Raw genomic sequence first — 23,262 nt, 5'->3', positions numbered from 1 at the left:
GAATTAAACTGAATAACAAAACGAGTAGTAGGGCACCCTCTCACAATAGACAGTCCTTGAAGAAAATTTACATGTAGCATTAAATATATATGTACAGTTTTACAACTTTAAAACAACGCATCTTCTAAACTAAGAACTCAATTCAACAAGCATTAAATTTGACAACTATGAACAAGGTTCTGTATTAGGTACTGGGTACTAAGAACAACCACCAAAAATACCCAGGAAACAGTTCCTGGCTTCAAGGAGCACATAATTTACTTGTAAACAAATAAATAAATACAAGATAAGTTGAGAAGGGAGAGAGTACTAACAATTGGTTATCAGAAAAGGTTTCCTGTAGGAGCTGATATATTTGCTTTTCTTTTTCTCCAAAATTACATTAACTGACTTCATGTAAGTTTTTAAAAAGCCAATTGATGAATGAGGTAAATAACCCTAGGCTTTCTGTTAAAGTATCAGATAAAATAGGATCATTAAGAATTATCTAAATTTAATTAAAAAAAAAAGAATGATGTAAATCTATGATCCTATAGCAATTTACTCAATTTACACTTTACAGCAGTTTACTCAAGCAAACATGGAGGTTGGAAGCAAAGTGCTATTCAAATCTTCACACTACCACTGCTGACATCTGCACTTCCAGAAACAGTCAAGAATAGGAGTTCCATCTCCTTTCTGAACACTTAATAATTGTGCACATTTACAGAGAACATCTTCACACAAAAGGCCAATTGCTATTCCTAATCAAATGCCTCCCCAGTTCAAGAAGCACAGTGGCTCACCATTGCCTGTGGGATAAAAAAAGCCGTTCATGATCTGGCTTGATCCTCCAGGTGACTTACATCTTAAAGATGCCTCTTTTACATAGTCTACATTCCGATCAAACTGTCTTCAGGTACAAGCCACGCTCTATCTCTCACTTCTGTGCTTTAGTACAGGCTGTTTCCCTGGTCTGGAATGCTCTAATACCCATCACCTCCCCTCATTCTCTTCAAGACTTTATTCAAGAGGCCTTTCCTGATTCCCCCAAATGATAACTGGCCACATCACTTCATATTTGTTTTGTCTACATCCTGTACTTATTTGTGAACAAGTCATATCTCTTCAGTAGAACTTAAACTCCTAGAAGGCAGAGAATAATTGGTTTTGTCTTTGAGTCTCCAGCACCTAACAAAGCGTCCGGAAATTAGCAGGTGTTTAATAAATAGAATATGGTAAACTAGGATAGAGAATGGACTGTGGAACTTCACTGGTATATAGCAACTCCTCAATGAGGAAACTTCCTTATCAACACTGGTGGTACCTCCCCAGAAAGTTAAAGTCTGAGAAAGTTGTCTGGAGCACTGACTGCTTAAGTGACTTACTTGCCCATAATCATGTAAGTATATGTCAGAGGCAGGAATTGTATCCAGATATTCCTGATTTGACAGCCAGTTCTCCACCCCCTATATAGGCACTATTGAATAACTGATTCAAAGTTTGTAGATAAAGAAAATGAGGCTCACAAAGGTAAATGACTTGTCCAATATACTATAATTAACAAGGCCAGGACTCAAACCCAGATGTCCTAACTGTCTTTCCACTACACCATTCTTCTCCCTCGACAAAATTATGTTATGAGGAATTGCTGACTTCAGGTAAGATTATTTTTTAGTTGGCAGAATACTGAGAATTAAGTACTCTGTTCAAGGATGTTATATTTGTAATTCCCACGCAAACTGGCTTCCCCATACATTTTGAATTTCTAAAAAATACTGAGGGGCAGCTAGGTGGCCCAGTGGATCTTGGAGTCAGAAGGACCTGAGTTCAAATCCGGCCTTAGACACATAACACTTACTAGCTGTGTGACTCTGGGCAAGTCACTTAACGCCATTGCCTAACAAAAAAAAAAATCTGAAACTTTTTGCAGGCAACATGGTCTAGTAAAATACTAGTTTTAGTACCTCTTCAAACTCTCAATGGATAGTACAAGATCTATCATTAAGACCAATTAACTTTTATCAAACACCCACACTAATCTAAGTACTAATCAAATGATGAGAAAGCAATATTTGAAGTTGAGTCCTATGCTGGAGATGGAAGGTTAGAGTTTACTTCCTTTAAAGATCTGGCCTAAAAAAATACTAGACTGAAATCAACCTATTCCCTTATGTCTCACTGAAATTATATACAAGCCCTCGCACAGTTTGTTCTCTCTCCTCTAAGACCTGTGCAAAATATAATAATGAAGAGAAAATTCTTTCACATTGAATAGTTTCCCACCATCCTTTTATTCCATTATTGGTGATGCTCAGGTTATTAAAAAAAAACAAACTATAAGCAGTAAAAGTTGAAGAAAGTACTATACATTTTAAACAATGGCCTGAACATTTTCAGTGCAGCCAGAACCACGATGTTACAATATTCACAAATGAAACAGCTTAAAAATAAGATGTTATTTTAATTTTGTTTTCCTTCTGCAACGATTATTCAAAACTGACAAGACATGATTGTGTGGGCATACCTCGTATGTAGTAGGCACTTAGTGACTGGCACTACTTGTACAACTACTCCTTTCAATTCTCTTATGACTTGTAGAACAAGTCTACAAGCACTATTTCAGTATCTGAACTTACAAGGAAGTAAACCAATTTTGAAATTTAAATGAAGTGGGAAAAGGTCACTAGAACATTGGTGATGGCTTCAGACCGCACAAGTATAAAAATCTGGTTGGTATTGGGCTGGAGTGGCAAGAATCTCTCAGCAAAGTGGTGTGTGGATACTTTGAGAGAAATAAGATCGTTAGTAACTGCTGTAGTACAAGTGTACAATTTATTGTAGGTACACGATACTTGGGTACTTACTACTGTAGGTACAGAGAACTATAGGTACAAATTTTAAAAAATCCAAAATTGGTTCTCATTTCCAAGACACAAATCCTAGCCTCCACTTCATTTGATGAGATTTAAATTTGAAGAGGAAAAGAGGAGGGATTTTGTCATCATTTCTTTTTTTGACACGTGGGTTTCTGAGCTGCTCTTTCCTTTGGGGGGGGCTTAGGAGGGAGAAATCTGGGAAGTTCTGGGACGTCAGCAGTGACCCTGAGAGTGTGTCTCATGTTCCCAGGAACAGACAGGCCTTTCACAAACCCCTTCCTCCTTAACTAGGAAGGAGGGGGAGGTGGGGAACTCGCATCCCTGCATTCCTCCACCCCGCTCCTCCCTTGCTTCTAGTCATTATTTCCAATTTATCCTGGACCACACAGCTTCTTTGCACGTTGGCTCCCCCAGCAGACTGAGCGCTCCTTGAGGGTAGGGGTTGTGTTTGACCTTTCTTGCTCTCTCCCCAGAGCTTAGCCGACTAGGTGCCCGGCCCACACAGAGTAGGCGCTTTATCAATGTCTCCTGACTGACAGAAACCTCGGCTTCCCCCCCGCAGTTCTGCCGCGACAGCCCGTTAAGTGCAGACACGGGGGCCAGCCCCAAACGAGCGTCCAAGTGCCGCCCCCCGCTCCCTAGCCCCGCAGACGGAGGGCAGCCCGGCGGGGCTCGTACCCGCCGCCGCCGCCGCCGCCCGTGACGCACGCCGCGGGCTCACAATCCCAACAAACCGCGCAGCCCCAGCCAGCCCCGGCCACACAGCTCCCGCTGCCCATTCGGCCCGCAGCCCCCTCCTCGGAGCAGCCCCGCCCCCCGCCCGGCCCGGCCCGGCCCGGGCCCCGGCCCCGACGCCAGCCCCGGCCGGCAGCCGCCGCCCCCGGGGGAAGATCGTCCCAGCGCCCAGATAATCAACGAGCGCCGCCCGGGAGGCTTGAAGCGAGGTCGCCGCTCGGCGGGGCCGGGGGCCCGCCTCCCCTCGGCTCTGGCTCCCCACGAACCTTCTCCAGGGAGATGTCCATGACTCGGGACGAGCCGCGGGCTCCGAGAGCAGCCGGACGGTCCCGCGTCCCACTTCCGCCTCTTGCGCCTCCGCTGCCGTTTCCACGCTGGCAGCGCTGACGTCCCAGCCAATCCGCCATGGGGGGGTGAGGGGGGTGGGAGGGAAGAGGAAGGAGGGGAGAAGGAGGAGAAGAAGGGGAGAGGGAGGAGACGAAGGAATGTCCAGAAGGGGGCGGGGCAGGCCTGAGAGACGCGGAAGTGGGTGGAGCCAGCCGGCTTTCCATGTCGGTGACGTCAGCGCGACCGCCTCCACTATTCACGGCACGAGGGGGAGGCAGGAGGAAAGACGGCATGTTTCAGAGCATAATCTCCAAGGGTCTACTCTAGAGCCCGTCACCATCATCCATTTTTTAAAAAATATTTTTTTTCATAAAAATTAAGTGGCAAATCGCCATAATTGGATGCCGATTCTTTCCGTCTCCGTTCCCAAAGCCTCTGTTTTCCTTTCCCTCAAGAATGGACCAGGTCACTCTCCTCGAAGGGGGTGGTGGAGCATCAGTCGTACACCTGCACATGCGTGGGAATAACATCGTCTGGCACGGCCGGTGATTGGGAAGCGAGTGGAGCTGGGAAGATGTGCAGATTTGAAATTAGGCCGAGAGCTGTCCAGCTTTTCAAGCAGCACTCACCCCGTAGGCCCTTCAATCTTTGCTTCGAGTCAGGACCCCTCAAAAACCGTGTTAGGTTAAAAACGAAAAGAAATTCAACCCTTTCATGTCATGTTGAGCCTTCCTTCTTGTCCTAGCTCAAACCCCACCTTCTACAAGAAGCCTTTCCTGATCCCCGCTCCCTTAATGCTAGTGCCTTCCCTCTAAGATTATCTCCAATTTGTATTCTGCATGTATTTGTTTGAGGTCTCCTCCATTAATTAGACTGAGAGCAGAGATATTTTTTTTGGGGGGGGGGCAAGGTTTTCTTTGTATTCCCAGTCCTAGCACTGTGACTGACACATAGTAGAAGCATGATAAATGCTAGTTGACTTGTTGATCCTGAAGAGATCCGCTGGAATGTATCAATTGTCAAGATGACTAATTGCTGAGTGGGGCCTCTGGGAGATCTGGATCCCAATTAGCTGTTACTATTCACTTATCTTATTTTTATACATTAATAACTATAGTTTACATTTATGTGACATTTGGAAGTTTGCAAAGCATTTTCTTCACAACTATTTTTGGAGATAAAGTAGCATAAGAATTTTACTCATTTTACAGAAGAGACAACTGAGGAGCAGAGAAATTAAGTGACTTAGCCCGGGATAACACAGCTACTGATTGTTGGAGCCCTTGAACCTAAATAAAGCTGATATTCTATATCCTAGCTAGATTGCGTGGTGTAGTTGTAAGAGCATCGAGTATAAAGTGAGAAGACCTGGATTCAAATCCCAGCTTGGCCATTTACTATCTATGTGACCTGGGGCAAGTCATTTAACTCCTCAGTTACCATACCTGGAAAATAAGGGAATTGGACTAGATGACTTTTAAAGACCCTTGCAGCTATTTTTTCCTCTGATCCTAGGTAGTCTCTTCCTTTATTATGATGTTTAAACATCTTCGGTAGTTGAAAAGTTCTTTGATTTCATCCATGTGAACATTCCTTTCAGTTGTGAAGATCATAGACCAACAGTACCTTCTTGTCTTTTGTCATTCTTGTCTATGCTTCGTAAGTGTCCTTAAGTGCTCCATGAAGGAGCTGATCAATATAAGTCTTTCCTCTTCAGTGGTATTCTGGTGTTTAATAACTAGAGTTTTTAAGTTAACAAAAGTTTAAAAAACTAATCTGCATTATTAACACTTTCATCATCACTTTCTTAAGTCTAGACAATTGAGAGAATAATAAATCAAGCCCTGATTTGTAGATTTCCAAGGTGTTAATGCTCAAACTGAAAATTTAATTATTGGCTTTGGGAACTTGTTCAAGTTGATTCCAACCTACCCCTGCTCTGGGTCTTCTATTTTGTAGATACTAGTACAACACAGCAACAGTATTTATGTTGCTACAGGACTGGTATGCCAAATTGTTTAGTGGGTTCATAATAATATGCACACAGCATCCTGAAGGTCGTAGGGAGACCTTGGGGTTATTAATTGAATGCCCAAAGGAATGTAAATTTTGATTACTGAAACCTAGCAAGATATCTTGGAGTTTGTAGGCTAGATTTCTTTCTTAAGGACTATGCCTTAAACCCAAATCACTCTGGCTCTCATTGACTGGCCAATAATAGGTCTCAACCCAACAATTGTTTCTGTTTTGGCCAGAAACCCTGAGGGTCTTCCCCTCCCAAAAAGATTTTTTTAAAACTAGGTAAAAGATGCCATTCTTTGCCTCATTTCTTACCTAGCCTTAATCACTGAATGGGTGTTACCTCAGACAAACTGAGACCTGGGGGAAAGACCTTAACTTTAAAAGGCCAAGGTCTCCCATGGCTTCCAGGGCCATCTCCAGTCATCTTGATCTGTATCTTGCCACTGGACCCAGATGGCTCTGGAGGAGAAAGTGAGGCTGGTGACTTTGGACAGCCCTCCCTCACTTAAATCCAATTCACTTGCAAGTCATGGCATCACCTTCCTGATGTCATGGTCCTCTTCTAGAAGGAAAGACAAACAACAACAATTTAATGACTGATTTATGTCCACTATTCAATCAGTCAACAAGTATTTATTATATATTATTCATCTCTCTTTTTCCCTCTAAATCTCTAGCAATGGAAAGCAAGGTATAGTAAATAGAGTGATCTATTTGCCCTCAGGAAGACCTGTTTCAGATTCTGCCTCAGACACTTGGTAGCTATGTAACACTGGACTTAATGTCTTTCAGCCTCGGTATTTTTATTTGTAAAATAAAGATATTAATACCTCCTTCATACTTTTGTTATGAAATTCAAATGCTATAATACATATAGAGCGTTTTGTAGACCTTAAAGCACTATGTAAATATGAGTTATTATTATTGATATCTTGAATGTTCTGAAATCAAGGTATTCCATTAGACACAGCAATATACCATCACTGAAAAAATATTTTTATGAAAATATTGGGCTTTTATATCAGGGACCAACTTGTGAAAAATTGAAAGCACTGAGGGGCAGTTAGGTAGATAGGACACCAGCCCTGAAGTCAGGAGGACCTGAGTTCAAATCTGGCCTCAGACCAAACACTTGACACTTACTAGCCGTGTGACCCTGGGCAAGTCACTTAACCCCAACTGCCTAAAAAAAAAATTGAAAGCACTGTTCTTCACAGATACAATATTGTCCACTCTGTTCTTAGATTTGAGGACTAACTCATAATCCATCTTCCAGCATCTATCCAGGACATACATATAGGAAGGACAAAGTTAGAAACTCAGAGAACTTCAGAGTTGGAAAGGACATCAGTGACCACCTAATCCAACCCCAAAAATATTCCTTCAATAATATTTCCAACCTCTAAAGAGAAGGAACTCATTAGAGGCAGCCCACTCTACTTTGGATAGCTCTAATCATAAGGGAATTTATTCTTATATTAAGCCTAAATTTGCCTCTTTGCAACTTCTATGCCAGTGGGGAACACACATACACATCTTGTGGTGGCCAAAGAGAACATGTTTAATCATCTATGGTACAGTACTTCAGATACTGAAAGACATCATACTTTTTTATACGGGCCGCACGCTGGCCCTCTGCCAGTCGTGCGCCAGTACCCACTTCTCTTAAAAGAAGTGCACTGCCAGAGTCTTACCCACTCCTGGGTCTTCGGTCCTCAGCCGGATCACCACACAGAGACAAGCCATCGGGAGGCACCAACACCAGAGCTTTATTCAGAGGCCAACACAGCAAACCATCATAGCAAGCCCAAACAGCAAGGGCAGAGCAACAGGGCAGGAGCCAGGGGAGCGTGCACGTGTGTGATGTGACCACGCTTGTTCCTAAGTACCTACTTAGCCCCTCCTCCCCAGCCCGCTACTAGCCAATGATTGTAGGGTCAGATACCGGAAAGGGCTGTCTGAGTTTAGCACACCAAGGGGGAGGGAGTGACGTAGGAGGCTAGGATTGGATACAGGAAGGAGGCATCTGGGATTGACGCATAGACAAGAGTATGTGACCTAGGAAGTCAGACTCAGGAGGGGACTGGGTCAGTGCTGCACAAAGGGACCCGGAGGTCAGGAAGGTCACAAGAGGCATCTGGGGATGATGTTGCATATAGGGAGGGGACTAAGCAGAGGGAACTCAGTCCTCTGCCATCCCACTCCCACGTGGCACCGCCCCTTGCCTCAGGAGCTCAGGCTCGGCTACTTCCTTGCACCCAGCTTATCTCATAGCACTGCCCAATTGCCTCATGGCTTCTCCGTATCCAGCCCATCCCAGTACACACGACTCTGCCTACCACAGTCCCTGCCTCGACTTCCAAAATACCCAGATCTTACCTTACCCATGCCACAGCACCCAACCTGGCAGCTGCCAACATCAGACAGTCCCTCACACTTTTTGATTAATTGATATTCTATCCCTGCCCTCCTCCAGTTTTGTCTTAGCTAACCATTCTCAGTTCCATTAGCTGATGTTTACATATCATGAACTTGGGGCATTTCCAAATCCTGGTTGTCATCCTCTGAATATTCTCCAGTTTTCCAATGTTCTTTCTAAAATGTAGGCCCAAGAATCTAATTCAGTACTCCAAAAAAGACCTAACTAGAATACAAAAGGACTGTCACTTCCTTGTGCTCAGAAGCAATGCCTCTTTTGTATGTTTTTTGGTGAGGCAATTGGAGTTAAGTGACTTACCCAGAGTCACACAGCTAGTGAGTGTTATGTGTCTGAGGTCTGATTTGAACTCAGGTCCTCCTGCCTCCAGACCATTGCTCTATCCATTTTGCCACCTACCTGCCCCCAACAATGCCTTTTTTAATGTAGCTTAAGATTGCATTTAGGATTTTGAGTGCTGTAACTCAGTGTTGACTCATTGAGCTTTCTCCACTCTTATATCTACTGGATATAAAGTTGATTGTTTGAACCCCAGTGTTAGATTTTACATTTATCTCTATTAAATTTCATATACTCACTTTGGTCTAATGTTCTAGCCTGTCAAGAACTTTTTGAATCCTGACTCAGTTTTCCAAGTGTGTTGACTTTCCTTCCCAGGTTTATGTTATCTGAAAATTTATAAGCATGACATTAATGTCTTTAAGTCATTGATTTTTTTTTTTTTAATGTTAAACCACATAAGGTCAAGCCCAAATCCCTGGGTTATTCCCTCCATCTTGACATTGAACTTTTTGGGCCTAACCATCCAAACTATCCCATGCCTATTTTGTTGTACCTTCATCTAATCCACATATATACATCTTTTCTACAAAAATAGAATAACTGACTTTATCAAATGCATTGCTTAAATTTAGAGAAACTATAGCATTTCCCTTATCAACCATCTTAGTAACTGTCAAAATGGGAAATAAAGTCAGTCTGGCATATAAAGCCATTCTGGTTCTTTGTGATCGATTTCCTTTTCCAAATGATCACATACCAAATCTTCAGTCTACAATTTTACTAGGAATTGAAATTAGCTTACTGCCTGTTTGCAGTTATATTCTCTTTCCTTTTTCAAAAATTGGGATGAAATTTTCCCATCCCCAATCTGACACGACTGTCCCATTTTTTAAAAATATTGTAACGATCATTAGAAATGGCTCAAAAATCACAACTTCCAGTTTTTAAGTACCTGAAAATATAATTTACCTCAGCCAGGTGATTTGAACTCATTAAGGGAAGCTAAGTGTTCTTTTACAATGTTCTTAATTCACTTATCACCTACTTGTTTGTTATTGTTTGTTATATACCACCTCCTTTCTAGTCCAAAGGTAATTCTCCTTGGCAAAGAAAACAAACAGAAAAACTGAGTAGCTCTGCTTTCTCTCTGTTGTTTGTTATCATTATCCTATCCATCCAGAGCAGTATTTCTGTCCCTTCTTTGATCCTTTTCTTTCCCCCTGAGAAAGGAATTTATAATTTTCACATTAATCAATGTGATATGTGTAATGAATATACTAATAATTTAGTTTTCTTAAGAGCTGCCCCTCTGGCTCAGAAGTCAGACTTTACAATGCAGCTTAAACTGATTAATCAAAACTCTGACAAGGCTCACAATTACTAGACCTTAAGTGAATTGAATCAAAGATTAAAGAAACTGTTCCGGTCACAGAACTCTGGTTCTGTACTTTAGGGGAGGTGGTCACAACCCACAAAGACTTGACTCCAGAATTGTTGTATTGTGGGACTTGTAGGTTTCTCATGGGAAAACTCTAAATGATTATTTGCAATCCACTTTCCCCACTTCCTTCCTCAGTTGTGATTTAAGTATATAACCTGTGCTTTTACTTCAGCTAAGAGAACATTCCTCACTTTGAAATTGATTAATTAAGCTACTTGATTACTGGCACTCCTGTCTCTAGGCCTGTTTTGTGCAGCTCCAAGCATTCTCAAGTTGGAGACTTGCTCAGTAAAAATCCTGTTAACACCCCAAATATAGCTAATATAACTGGGACTGTGCAGAACAACTGTACAGAGTGCTTCTGACTGAATTTCCCCATGTGGAAGAGCATGGTGTAATGAAAGTGCCTTGGAGAGACTGGAGTATGTGTAGACCTTTGGTAACTGGTTCCAGTCTCCTGAACACTAGGTGAGGAAAAGCCTTTTAGATTGGTTGCAAAACCAGAACTCAAAATGCCTTCAAAAGGCCTTAGGACCTAGAATCACCTACCCAGCAAAACTGAGTATAATCCTTCAGGGTAAAAAATGGTCATTCAATGAAATAGGGGACTTTCAAGCATTCCTGTGGAAAAGACCAGAGCTGAATAGAAAATTTGACCTTCAAATACAAGACTCAAGTGAAACATGGAAGAGGTAAACAGGAAAGAGAAATCATAAGAGATTTATTAAGGTTGAACTGTTTACATTCCTGCAGGGAAAGATGATATTTGTAACTCATGAGTCCTTTGTCAGTATTAGGATAGTGGGAGGGAAAAAAATTATATGTGTGTATAGATAGATAGATAGAGGGCACAGGGTGAGTTGAAGACGAAGGGGTGATATTTGGAAAATAAAATTAAGGGATGAGAGATGATTACACTGGGAGAAGGAGAAAGGGAGAAGTAGAATGAGGTAAAATATCTCACATGAAACAGACAAGAAAAGACTTTGACAGTGGAGGGGAAATGGGGGAAGGTGAGAGAGAATGAGTGAATCTCATTCTCATAGAATTTGGCTTAAGGAGGGAATAACATACACAATGGGGTATGGAAATCTATCTTACCCTACAGGAAAATAAAGGGGGAAGGGGGCAAGAGAGCAGGGGGTTGATAGAGGGAAGGGCAGATTGGGGGAGGGGATAATCAAAAGCAAACACTTCTGAGGAGGGACAGGGTCAAAAGAGAGAATAGAATAAATGGGAGGTGGGATAGGATGAAGGGAAATATACTTAGTTTTTCACAGCAGGACTACTATGGAAGTGTTTTGCATGACTACCCATCTATAACCTGTATCAGATGCTTGCCTTTTCAATGAGGGTGGGTGGGGAGGGAGGAAGGGAGAAAATTTGTAACCCAAAGTTTTAAAAACATATGTTAAAAATTAAAAAAATTTAAAATTAAAAAAAAAGGCCTTAGGGAGCTTTGGCCCTTTTCCAAAAGCTGCTATCTATTGGTTTGGGTTAACAAGCATCCAGTGAAAGTAAATACTGTTAAGTGAAGAGGCTTTGGGTATTTTCCCTTCTGAGACTGACTGTGTGACCCCATAGAACAGGTCTCAGTCCTAGGCCTCTGCTTTTATTCTTTACTGGTTTAGATGAAGGAATTAGATATTCTGACCCTAACAGTTTTAAAGTTTTAAAATTAAAATTCTAATTTAATTTAAATTTAGTTTTAAGTGGTCAAAAAAGCAATCCTCTAGATGTCCTGATGTCTTGCATCCTGATGTCTGGATTCTGGTATCCCCGTTTTGCAGCCGAAGCAGCACTGATGCCCCTTTGGACAAGGATTGATAAGGATTTGGACAAGAGTGATATTTGAGGCCCAGCACACTGGTAGCTAGGAATAGATAGTGAGACCAATATTATGTAGAAACTATGCTAAGTCTCAGCCTACTCACCCCAGAGACCAAAGTAGCATAGGAGAAAGTTATATCCCTTAGGAGCTGGAAGCAAAAGAATGTTTGTACTTTTGTTCCTGCTGTATATTTGAAGTACTTATCCTTATCTAAAAGCTAATTGATGGTAAATGGCTAAATGAGACTAGAGTTGTTGTTTTCTATTCTCAAAGAGAACCAATGACATCATGAGGGTGATGTCTTGACATGCTTGTGGTTTGTGTTTAAGTGAGGTAGAGCTGCCAAAGTCATCAGCCTCACTCTTTCCTCCAGAATCATTGGAGTCCAGTGGCAAGACAAAAGCCAAGATGAAGAGTAATGGCCCTGGGACTAGAGGTCATTCACGGTTGGCTAACAGTGTAGTAGGGTAGAGCACAACTGGTAGGGGCTTGAATCAATAGCTTTAGCTATCAGCCCTTCATGGTACCCCCTCAAATCCTTTGGGGGGGCTTACGTAGCTTCTGAAAATGAGACTCGATTATCCTAGCTGTACTAAAAAACAAAACAAAACAAAACAGGACTTTTTAGGTTGTCCTTAGCTTTCCTTGCCTTTGTTCTTAGCTCCTTCTGAGCTTAAGCACTCCTGATACTATTCTTGCAGGACCCTAATGCATTTTTGTATTCAACCTCTGTTATCTGTCTTTGTTTTTACCTTCTACACATGGCTTTTTAAAATCTGAGTTTGTTGGTGAGTTCCTTGTGACATCCACACTGTGATCTTGAAATAATTTTCCTCTTTTTAGGATATCAGAATTGCTGTTCTTCTTGGTTCTTGGGAACTTCCCAACCATCATGAGCTAACTTCTGTGTAAAACTTTACTCCATGGAATCCTTCCTCTCCTGCTTCTGAATCCTTTGAAATTAACAGCTCCCCAGATCTGGGATGTATGTCAGATCTCCTCTATCACAAATTTAAGATGGAGTAAAAAGTTCCCCTCACTGTTTCTGTCATTTCCACCCTAGCAACCAGCTCCTTCCTGTGGGTGAGGATCAGATTCAGAATAGAATTTTCTCTTGTTGATTCCTTCACAGTTTGAAAAATGAAATTATCATTGAGGAAAGTCGAGAAATTAGTAGCTGCCATGCTTTTGGCAGCAGAAAGCGCTCTAGCAGCTGTTAAAATAATTGAAGTTTCCCATTGCTACTATATCATGATTCTATGCCAAGCTCGTGATCTGTTTCTCAAGCTCATTTATTTCCTCTTTCTGTCCACATGGTTGATAATATATTCTGATAACAATATGGCTTCTTTCCATGCCTCCATTAACTATTATCCAAATTCTCAACACTATGCTTCCTGCATTTCCTCATATGAGTAATACATTTTAATATACCATGACATTATACCCCACCTTTTGCCTATCCTATTCCTTTTGAATAAATCACAACCTTCAATATGGAGATGTAATCCAATCCTGGATCACATCCCCAAGTCCCAGAGATACTTTTTTTTTTTTGTGAGGCAATTGGAGTTAAGTGACTTGCCCAGAGTCACACAGCTAGTGAGTGTTATGTGTCTGGGGTCAGATTTGAACTCAGGTTGTCCTGACTCCAGGGCCAGTGCTCTATCTACTGCGCCACCTAGCGGCCGCTCAGAGACATTTCCTCCATCCAATGCAGATCATACTTTATTTGTAATTTGTAGTCAGAGAGCTGCCTAGGGCAGAAGTGTCAAGCACCTAGCCCTTGGGCAGCATGCAACCTACAACATTCCCAAGTGGACCCAACCAGATTAAAATATAATTTGGAAATATTTAACAAAATAAATGAAAATTCAATATCACATTTTAAAACTGTCAATAATGTCAGGGATTCTTATGTATGGATTAGTGACCCAGTTTCTATATGAGTTTGTCAACACTGGTCTAGGACACAGAAAAGTTCAAAACAATCAGAAAGTGTCAGAGGAAGGACTTTAAACCATGTCTATCCTTACTCCAAGGCCAGCTCTCTACAGGACCTTGCTGCCTCTCATTGTCTCATAGATCAAATTTTCCTCCTTTCAATAAGATCTCCAGTGATTTATTTTTAACCACATTTAGTACAATTGTGTATAGAAATCTGAGACTGTGAGTCTTATTACTAGCTCCTTTCTTGGATTTTGTCTCCAGTGCACATACTGAGTGTATTGCCTACTATTCTTCTTTAAACATAATGGCTACTATCTATGGTTTCTAGCTTGTTGGATATACTTAAATACTCAAATGGGTCTATGATCTCATCAATTTGGATATTGCCTCCAACTACTCAGATTGCAACTCATTTATATCTGTCCATCCTATGCAATTCTTATCCATATTCTCTCCTAAGTTTGCCACAGAGAATCCACACAATGCTTCCTTGATTTCCCTTGAAATGAAAAGCCTAGGAACAAGTGAACAGAGCTGTTTACTGGGTATTTCTCACTTTCACCACATGAGCAACCCAACTTCTGACAAATTGAAACTGAAAAAACATCCAAAAAGGAGACAGAGAGGGGTGTGGTGGGTGGGTGTGAGCAGGTTGCAGCATATTAAAAATAAAGAACTACAAAGAATTATAGTAATATGGTAACTATAGTGATATTATCAAAGAAAGGTAGGATCAAAAAAAGAATCTTTGCTTCTGAAAGAAGTTTGGGGTTAATGAAAGGAGCCTTGCAATTTCCTGAAAGTAATCCAGCCCCTTTTCCTCCTCTTTTTTTGTCTTGAGTTGAAGTCATTATTTATCTGTTATGTCTTCTGATATTAGAGACCCTTAGATTTCCTGTGAGGTGAGGAGAGGGTCTGCTCTCCTCCTTGGCAACTGCCTCTTCTGCTTTAGGTTTCTTTCTCTATCCAGAGGTAACTGAACAAAGACCCTAAGATGGACCATCAGCCTTAGGGGTGTCGACGTGAAAGTTGGTTAAAAAGACAACAAGCTAGGTGATTCATATTGTTTTATTCCCTTACGTTAGCAGCATGTAACATGCTACATGGAGGCAAAGCTTTAACTCTGACTGCATCAAGCAATTTTTGGAGGACATTTAAACCCTGACTCAGGATGTCTATGTTATGCAGTTTTATGGTCTCCATATGTTTAACCAAAGCATGAAAAAGGAAATTTAAATAAGATAGGCAAATGTCAGATCCAGGATATCTGTGTTTCCTTTACCATCATCAAGGTAGTGTCTGGGTTAAAGTCCCAGAATCTGGGGGTGGGGGTAGAGAAACTAAGTTAAAACTAAGAGCACCCCATGTGCTCCAGGCACTGAAACCAAGGGAGCCCCAGTTGCACAGAAGTACCTCCAAAGAGGCCATGCAGAGTTCTATGAGGGGAAGAGAAAGTCTGAAAAAACAGTCCACTTAGTTTATGTGAGAAATGGCTGTATATTAAATGTACTCCTTGTCTTCATCAAATCAACTTCCGCTGAATATCCGTCAATGTCAAACTGCAAATACCACTCCTCCACAAAGCCTGTATTGATATCCCAATATGCAAGTAATGTCTTGCTCCTCTGAACTATAGAAGTCATTCAAAATATTCCTTTAGTTTTAGTTTGGAGCCTTGCAATTTCTTTTTAGTTTTGGCTTTTAGTTTGGCTGGTTTCATGCTCTCTGCAGCCAACACTCTTTAACTTGGACTCTATGCTGCATTTCCTTCACGACACTGGCAAACAACCTCAGCAAACATATGTGCCCCGTTTTATGTCTTAGAATCAGAATCATGGAACAAGATTATCTTTATTGTTATATGCAGTTGGGGAATATCGAACAATTTTGGTGCACAGAATGTTGGAAGAGAATCCTTAAGGTAGCATTTTGTTCTACAGGGTCAAAGACTTTATTATAATTTGTAAATGACAAGTACAATTAGATCCTATATTCTCTGCATCTTTCAATCAGTTGTATAATGGTGAAAATGCGGTCTTCTGTGAAAACCTTCCTGCTCCCTACTAATTTCCTTATCAAAGACACCCTCAATGTGTATATAGATTCTTTGTATAAAATCATATATCATGTGAAAATAGGCATAGAAGTCATGTTCTTTCTGCCATTGGTTTGTGAGTTTTTCTTCTTTTGGTATCAATAGGACCCAAGGTCTTTTCCATGCCTTCATTATTTTCCCCTCCCTCAGGTACCTTGTTAACTCATTCATCAAAGCCTTCTCAGTTGTATTGCTTCAAGCATGAATCTTCTCTTTGTACTCTTGTTCCAATCCATCTTTTTCCCTGTCTTTTTTATTCTGTCATTTCTTCTTCCTCTATAAGCGCATCTGGGGCAGCTAAGAAGCATAATGAATAGAAAGCTGGATCCAGAGTCAAAAAGACCTTGAGTTCAAATCAAGCCTCAGATATTTACCGGCTGGGCAAATCATATAACCTCTGTTTGCCTCAGTTTCCTCATGTGTAACATGGGGATAATAATAGTACTTATTGCCCAGGGTTGTTGTGAGGATCGAATAAGAAAATTGCTTAACAATCCCTGGCACACAGTAAGCACTACATAAATATTAGCTAATATTATTATATGATGTTAGAGTCCCAATATGGTAACTCCACTGTCTTTGATGGTGAAAAAAATTTGCTATAAAAATCTTTGCAGATTTTTTACCTTTTTCTTCTGAGAAACCTGTTTTTCACTGTCCTCACCTATTTCAACCTTTGCATTGAAGTCACTGAGTCTCAAAGAATATGTCTATTTAATTTAGAAAGTCTGATCAAGCTCTTTGTAGAATTTCTTTACCTCTTCATCTTCTGGAACAGAGAATAATAAGTGGCAATTTGTTAACAGTGGTCTTTTTGCAACTACTTATCATGAACACGGAAATGCATGATGGCAAATGTCCCATGAAAAGAAGTTAATCTTTACCTTTGACCACATGACAAAACCCATTCTCCCTACTCCATTATTTGCCTCTCTAAGGAGAACTGATGAATCATCCCTTCCATTGAGAGGCAATTTCTTTATTTTACTTTCATTTAGAGCAAAAATATCAAAATTTATACCATTCAGTTCTCCCCATAGTACGTCTATTCATTAGTTAGTGGCCAAGGATCTCATTGTGAGAGTAACAACAGCTAAGTTAGTATTGAAAGATGGTCTAAATATTGTGTGATTCTCAGGACACTCTGCTGCTGTCTCTGTAGAAGGACACATAATTGATGGCTATTTCATGTTCTTTGCTTCATGGATTGCCATGGTTAAAAAATTCACCACCAAGGCTGAATTTACTTGTAATGATGGTGAATATGTATGCATTTTTCTAACTCCCTCTTCCTTTTCAGTTTTGAGCCCTTTTTATTAGATTTATGACACCAAAAATTTACTCTTCTATTTTCTTTTTTTATTATGAACTTAAGATCAATAATTGATGATAGCCAACATTTACAAAGAGCTTCACATATATTATTTCATTTTGCTTCTCCCAATAACCCTGTGATTTAGATGCTATTATTATCATTGTCATTTTACAGAAGTGAAAACTGAGGCTAAAAGGAGAGAGATCACTTGCCCAGGGTTACACAGCTACTAAATATCTAAGGTAAGATTCAAACTCAGGTCTTTTTGACTTCAAGCCTAGAGCTCTATCCACTGTATTACCTAGCTTGCTCATCAACAATACGGATATTTCTACATACACAAATAGAAAAGAAAATAAAAGGGATAGCATATAAAACCTTGAATCTCTGTCGTGTATGGCTTGTTTTTAAAATAATATATTAGATTTAAAGTGATAATTTCACCATTGCCCTGCTTGTTGTACCCTTTTGAACGTCTTTCTGCTACTTTCTGTTATTTAAATTTTTTCATTGACATTTTTTCTTTTCCTTTGTGTCACAATCACTTTCCTCCCTTAAAAAAAAAAAGCCCTCTCTTGTAACAAATAAGTATAGTGAAGCAAAAAAAAAAAAAAATTACATGTTGGTTATGTGTAAAAATGGATGTCTTATTATGCATCTCTAGTCCAGTATCTTTCTGCCAAGGGATGAAAAACATTGTTCATCATCAGTCTTCTGAAGTCATAATTATTCAGTGCATTGATTACGTTCTCAAGTCTTTCCCATTTTTCTTTATAATGTGGTGGTCATTGTTTAAATTGTTTTCCCTTTCCATCAGTTCATACAAATTTTTCCAGGTTTCTCTGAATTCATCCTTTACACTATTTCTTATGGTAAAATTATATTCTATGACATTATAGTATTCTGTGCCTGACTCAGGTATGTTTCCTAGTAGTCTGAGTCTGAATTTAGAAAGAATGAGATTCTCAAAATAGTTAACAAAAAGAAGTTCACTTAGCAATAGCAGGGAAAAATGTTTAGAAGACATGTAAGTAGCAAAAAGTCTTACCAAGAATTCCATGAAGTCATTGTTTGAACCAGGAAGAACTTTTATTAACCTGCCTAGACAGATACACAGCTTTTTATTCTCTATTCCCCATTTGAATTTCCCTCCCCTGTTTCCCCATTGGCTGGGTACTATAAAGGTTACAGCCTATCCAAAGTGCCTAATTTCCCAGAGACCTGAGTCTCCACCCCTAATTACATCTCCCATTCCCCACATTTCTTTATACCTTATTTGGTCATAATTCCCCCTAGCTGTAAGCGATATGTTGGACCTCAAACCCAGTTTAAACTGATTTTAATGCTCTGACAATGTGCTGTCACATAGGCATCCACACCCTGATTAGTGATATGCAGAAGCAACATTCCCAACCACATTTTCTACAGTACAGAAAGGATGATCACTCAAGATAATAATAATAAGTAACATTTATATAGCACTTGCAATGTGTCAGGTAGCTTTACAATTATTATCTCATTTGATCCTCACAACATCCCTAGGATGCAGGTGCTATTTTTAATCCCATTTTACAGATGAGCAAATTGAGACAGACAAAAGTTAAGAGAGTTGCCCAGAGTCACATAGCTAGTAAGTGTCTGAGGCTAGATTTGAACTTAGGTCTTCCTGACTCCAGGTATATTGCTGTATTCATTCCTCCACCAAAACATTGATTAAGTTGAGTATAGCTTCCCAGTCTTATTCATGCTGCTAGTCTATGGTATGAAACCTCAGGTTGGGGTTACAGTCCCTAATGTCCTGGTGGTTTTACAAAACCCAGATGACCAAGAATCAATAACTGAGCTTTAGTCCAATCAAATCTCAAAGACAGTTTCAATACCTTTCATTCATTTACTTATTTATTCATTTTATGTTTGTTTGTTTATTGAAACTAGGTCTCCTATTTCATCCATGTTGGACATTCATTAGCCACTGACTCAATCTGAATACTGATCTGCACAGAAGCTTTCTAACCTGGGCTGATTCACCCCTCCTTAGATAGTTCTCAACTCTCGGGGGCTCACCATATTGGTGCTGAACTTAAGTGCAGACACCAAACCAGCTTTAACTCTACTGAAGCTCAGAACTCCCAAATTCAAGCTATCCACCAGCCATAGCTTCCCCCAGTAGCAATGATGGGGTATGGACCCAAAGTGAGACCTTTGTCCCAATTTGGGCTCCATTTGTCTATGGGCCCTAGAAAACCTTTGGACTGTCCTTGAATTCTCCCACTTGATCAAGGAGATCTCTGGTGTTCCCCTGAGAACACGATTCCATTTTGGCTACACCCAATCCCCAAATTCTATTATCCTTGACCTAACCTGGCCCTCCGTTTGTCTTGCCTCCCTATGGCCCCAGGCCACTTCCCACCCTTGGTCTTATCTAGTCTCCATTTCCCTGGAATTCTATTACCTCATAGACTACTTGGCCACTTCTAGATCCCTCCCACAATCTTTCTGTACATAAAGTCCTTCTTGTCTTCATTAAGATGCTCAAATTTCCACAATCTAGCCAATAGCCCACAGATGCTCAGATTCCTTAAGAGTCTGGCTAATATTGCGAATCTTCAATAAACCTTGTTTTTGGCTGAAAGAAGGCATGGGTTGAATTCTTTCAGGCAGGGCCCGCGTGTTGTGATTTTGGGATTCCAGCAAGCCTGAACCCCTAAACCTCATCACTACTATGTTTTCAGTTCTTTGCTAAACAGAAAGTGCTGCTTTAAATATTTTTGTACAAATGAGTCATTTCCCTCTATCTTTGATCTCTTTGGGGCATAAGCTTAATAGTGGTATTGTTGAGGTTTAGGGGGCTGGGACCCCAAAAATCACAACACATGGGTTTTGCCCAAAAGAATTTGACCCAAGCATTCTTTCCTCCTTTTTTTTTTAGGCAATTGGGGTAAAGTGACTTGCCCATGGTCACACAGTTAGTAAGTGTCAAGTGTGTGATCTGAGGTCAGATTTGAACTCAGGTCCTCCTGACTTCAGGGCTGGTACTCTATCCACTGCACCACCTAGCTGCCCCCCCAAGCCTTCTTTCAGCCAAAGACAAGGTTTATTAGAACATCTGTTCTATTGGGGCAGATTCTTAAGGAGTCTGAACAATAGTAAGTTATTGGCTTATAAGAATAAGAATGTGAGCAGTGGCTAGATTTTAAGAATCTGAGCTCCTTAATGGAGACAAGATGGCCCTTACATACAGAAAGACTATGGGACTGATCTAGGAGTGGCCAAGTAGTACGAGGGAACTATGAGGTAATAGAAAGCCGGGGACCTGAACCAGGTTAGGTTACGGGTAGACTAGGTTAAGGGTAACAAGAGAATTGGGAGATTGGGTGCAGCCACAATGAAAGGGGTTTATAGCCTCAGGCAAATGCCAGAGATTTGGCCATGTGGGAAAGTCCAGGGTTTTTCCTTTTTGGGGTTTAGATTCCAACCCCATCAGTATCATTAGGTCAAAGGTATTTATAGTTTAGTGACTATTCATTGTGGATACCCATGAGGACACTGAGGCAAACAGGGTTAAGTGGGGTCACACAACTAGCAAGTATTTGAGGCCAGTTTTTAACTTATGAAGATGAGTCTTCCTGACTCCAGGCCTGGCACTCTATCCATTGTGCCACCTAGCTACCCCATATACACATATGCCATATATATATGCATGTGATGGGGTATGGGCCCAAACCAAGACCTTTGCCCCTTACCCCAAAAGAATTTGGGTCCCATTTGTTTATGAACCCTCTCTGAACTCTCCTTGAATTTTCCCACTTGAACAAGGAAGTCTCTAGCTTTCACCTGAGGCTATAATTCATTCAACTGTCCTTTCATTATCACCAATGCCCAATCTCCCAATTATGTTACCCTTAACCTAGCCCAGCCCTCCTGGTCTATTACCTCTCTATGGACCCCAGCTACTTCCCACCCATGATCCTATCTAGACCCCATTCTCTACCTCCCAGTCATGCCCATCAAGATCCTCCCTATACCCCTCCTCCAGTCACCCCAAACTACTTGACCACTCCTGGATCTCTCCCACAGTTTTTCTGTATATAAGGTCCATCTTGTCTCCACTAAGGGGCTGAGATTCTTAAAGTTTAGCCAATGTTCAGATTCTTAAAATCTAGCCATTAAGGGGCTGAGACTTGTCCCACAAGTCAAACCCACTTGTCAATACGAGTGTCACAAATGTTTAGATTCCTTAAGAGTCTGGCCAACATGGTGGATCTTTAATAAACCTTGGCTTTGGCTGAAAGAAGGCTTGGGCTGAATTTATTTGGGCAGGACCTGCCTGTCATGATTTTGGGGTCCCAGCACCGCTAAACCTCAATACATGTTTGTGTGCATGTGATATGTGCGTATTATATATGTGTATGTATACCTGCATATATAACTATATGCATGTATGTATATATGTGAAACTCAAAATGAGTCATCCAAGGCTTTATCACAGTCTTGACAAAGGTGATCAAAGATGGAAGGAGCTGAAGAAAGACAAAGACATTAATGGTGGAGCTATGTATTAGTCTAATTATTCTGGAAAAAAAAAGCTGGATTTATGTGAGAAAAAGACACTCAATTGCTCATATTCTTTAACCCATTGATCCTGATGAGGTCTAGAGGTTAGGTGCTGGGACCCCAAAATCACACACGCAGGTCTTGCCTGAAAGAATTCAACCCAAGCCTTCTTTCAGCCAAAGACAAGATTTATTAAAGATCCACCATATTAGCCAGACTCTTAAGGAATCTGAACACCTGTGAGCTATTGGCTAGATTGTAAAAAACTCAGCAGTGGCTAGATTATAAGAATCTGAGCATTTTAATGGAGACAAGATGGGTCTTATATACAGAAAGACTATGGGAGGGATCTAGGAGTGGCCAAGTAGTCTATGAGGTAATAGAATGCCAGGGACCTGAACCACTTGGCCAAGGGAGAATGGAGCCTAGCTAGGATCAAGGGTGGGAAATGGCTGGGGGCCATAGGGAGGTAAAACAAAGGAGGGTCAGGCTATGTTAAGGGTAACAGAATTGGGAGATTGGGTTTAGCCACAATGAAAGGCCAATTGATGGGATTATAGCCTCAGGCAAACACTAGAGATTTGGCCATGTGGGAAAGTCCAGGGTTTTTCCTTTTTTGGGTCTAGATCCCATCCTCATCAACCCCACAATTGGGGGTATAGACCCAAAGGGTCTAAAACAGAAAGAAAATTTCTGTCATTAATGGGAATAGATAAGTAAAGAAATGTTGGCAAAGTATTAAACATATATAGTACATGCATTTAAGTTATGTATATGCAGAAAGCTGTATTTTGAAATCTAAAAATTCTAATAGTACAGATGTGTTACTGAAAATATATTTAGAGCAAATTACCAATTTTTTCCCAAGAAATTTAATTTGTATCAAAGATGTTCTTGGGTAGTAGGTTAGACTATGTAAAGTCATTGTTGTGACTCCAACTATCGTCAGTAGCAGAAATTACTAATTTGTACTGCTTTGAAACTAAAATTTATGTTTTTTTTTCTAAAGCTTGAGTAAAGCTAATTGTTCTTTTAAGGCATTTCTACAAGTCCTAGAGTACTCTTCAAAATAGTACTTGTGGCCAGGGAGTACCCTCTCCAGCAAGGTGCTCTGACTGCAGACCCATCGGGCCAGGATTCATCCTGGTGTCCTGATCCCAAAGCATGGAATCACGCTTTTTCATACTCTCTGGTTTCATACTTACCAGTTAAACTTTCCTCTCCTTAGTTAAACTCTTAGGGAAAAGTCTCTACAAAAAAGCTTGGCCGTAACTCATGAACACAGGAAGTCTTAAACTTGTGAGGTACTAATGAGGTCTAGAGGTTTAGGGGTGCTGGGACCCTGAGATCATGACACGCAGGCCCTGCCTGAATGAATTCAACCCAGATCTTCTTTCAGCCAGAGAAAAAGTTTA

The 23,262-nt window shown here is 40.8% G+C and overlaps 1 protein-coding gene across 1 annotated transcript in view; it reads right to left on the bottom strand.

The window, feature by feature from the left end:
• Nucleotides 1-3,960, bottom strand: part of PDXDC1 (pyridoxal dependent decarboxylase domain containing 1) — a 61,586-nt gene extending 57,626 nt beyond the window's left edge. Inside the window, exon 1 of the mRNA XM_027839235.1 lies at nt 3,860-3,960. Within this exon, the coding sequence (XP_027695036.1) occupies nt 3,860-3,880 (21 nt within the window). The 5' untranslated portion in view covers nt 3,881-3,960. The remainder of the gene's footprint in view (nt 1-3,859) is intronic.
• Nucleotides 3,961-23,262: the final 19,302 nt, after the last annotated feature.

This window comes from Vombatus ursinus, unplaced genomic scaffold, assembly GCF_900497805.2.
Source record: "Vombatus ursinus unplaced genomic scaffold, bare-nosed wombat genome assembly UNPS02014832.1, whole genome shotgun sequence".
NCBI lineage: Eukaryota > Metazoa > Chordata > Mammalia > Diprotodontia > Vombatidae > Vombatus > Vombatus ursinus.
Note: the sequence above shows the minus strand (reverse complement) of the source record. Positions and strands in the feature narration are given on the sequence as shown.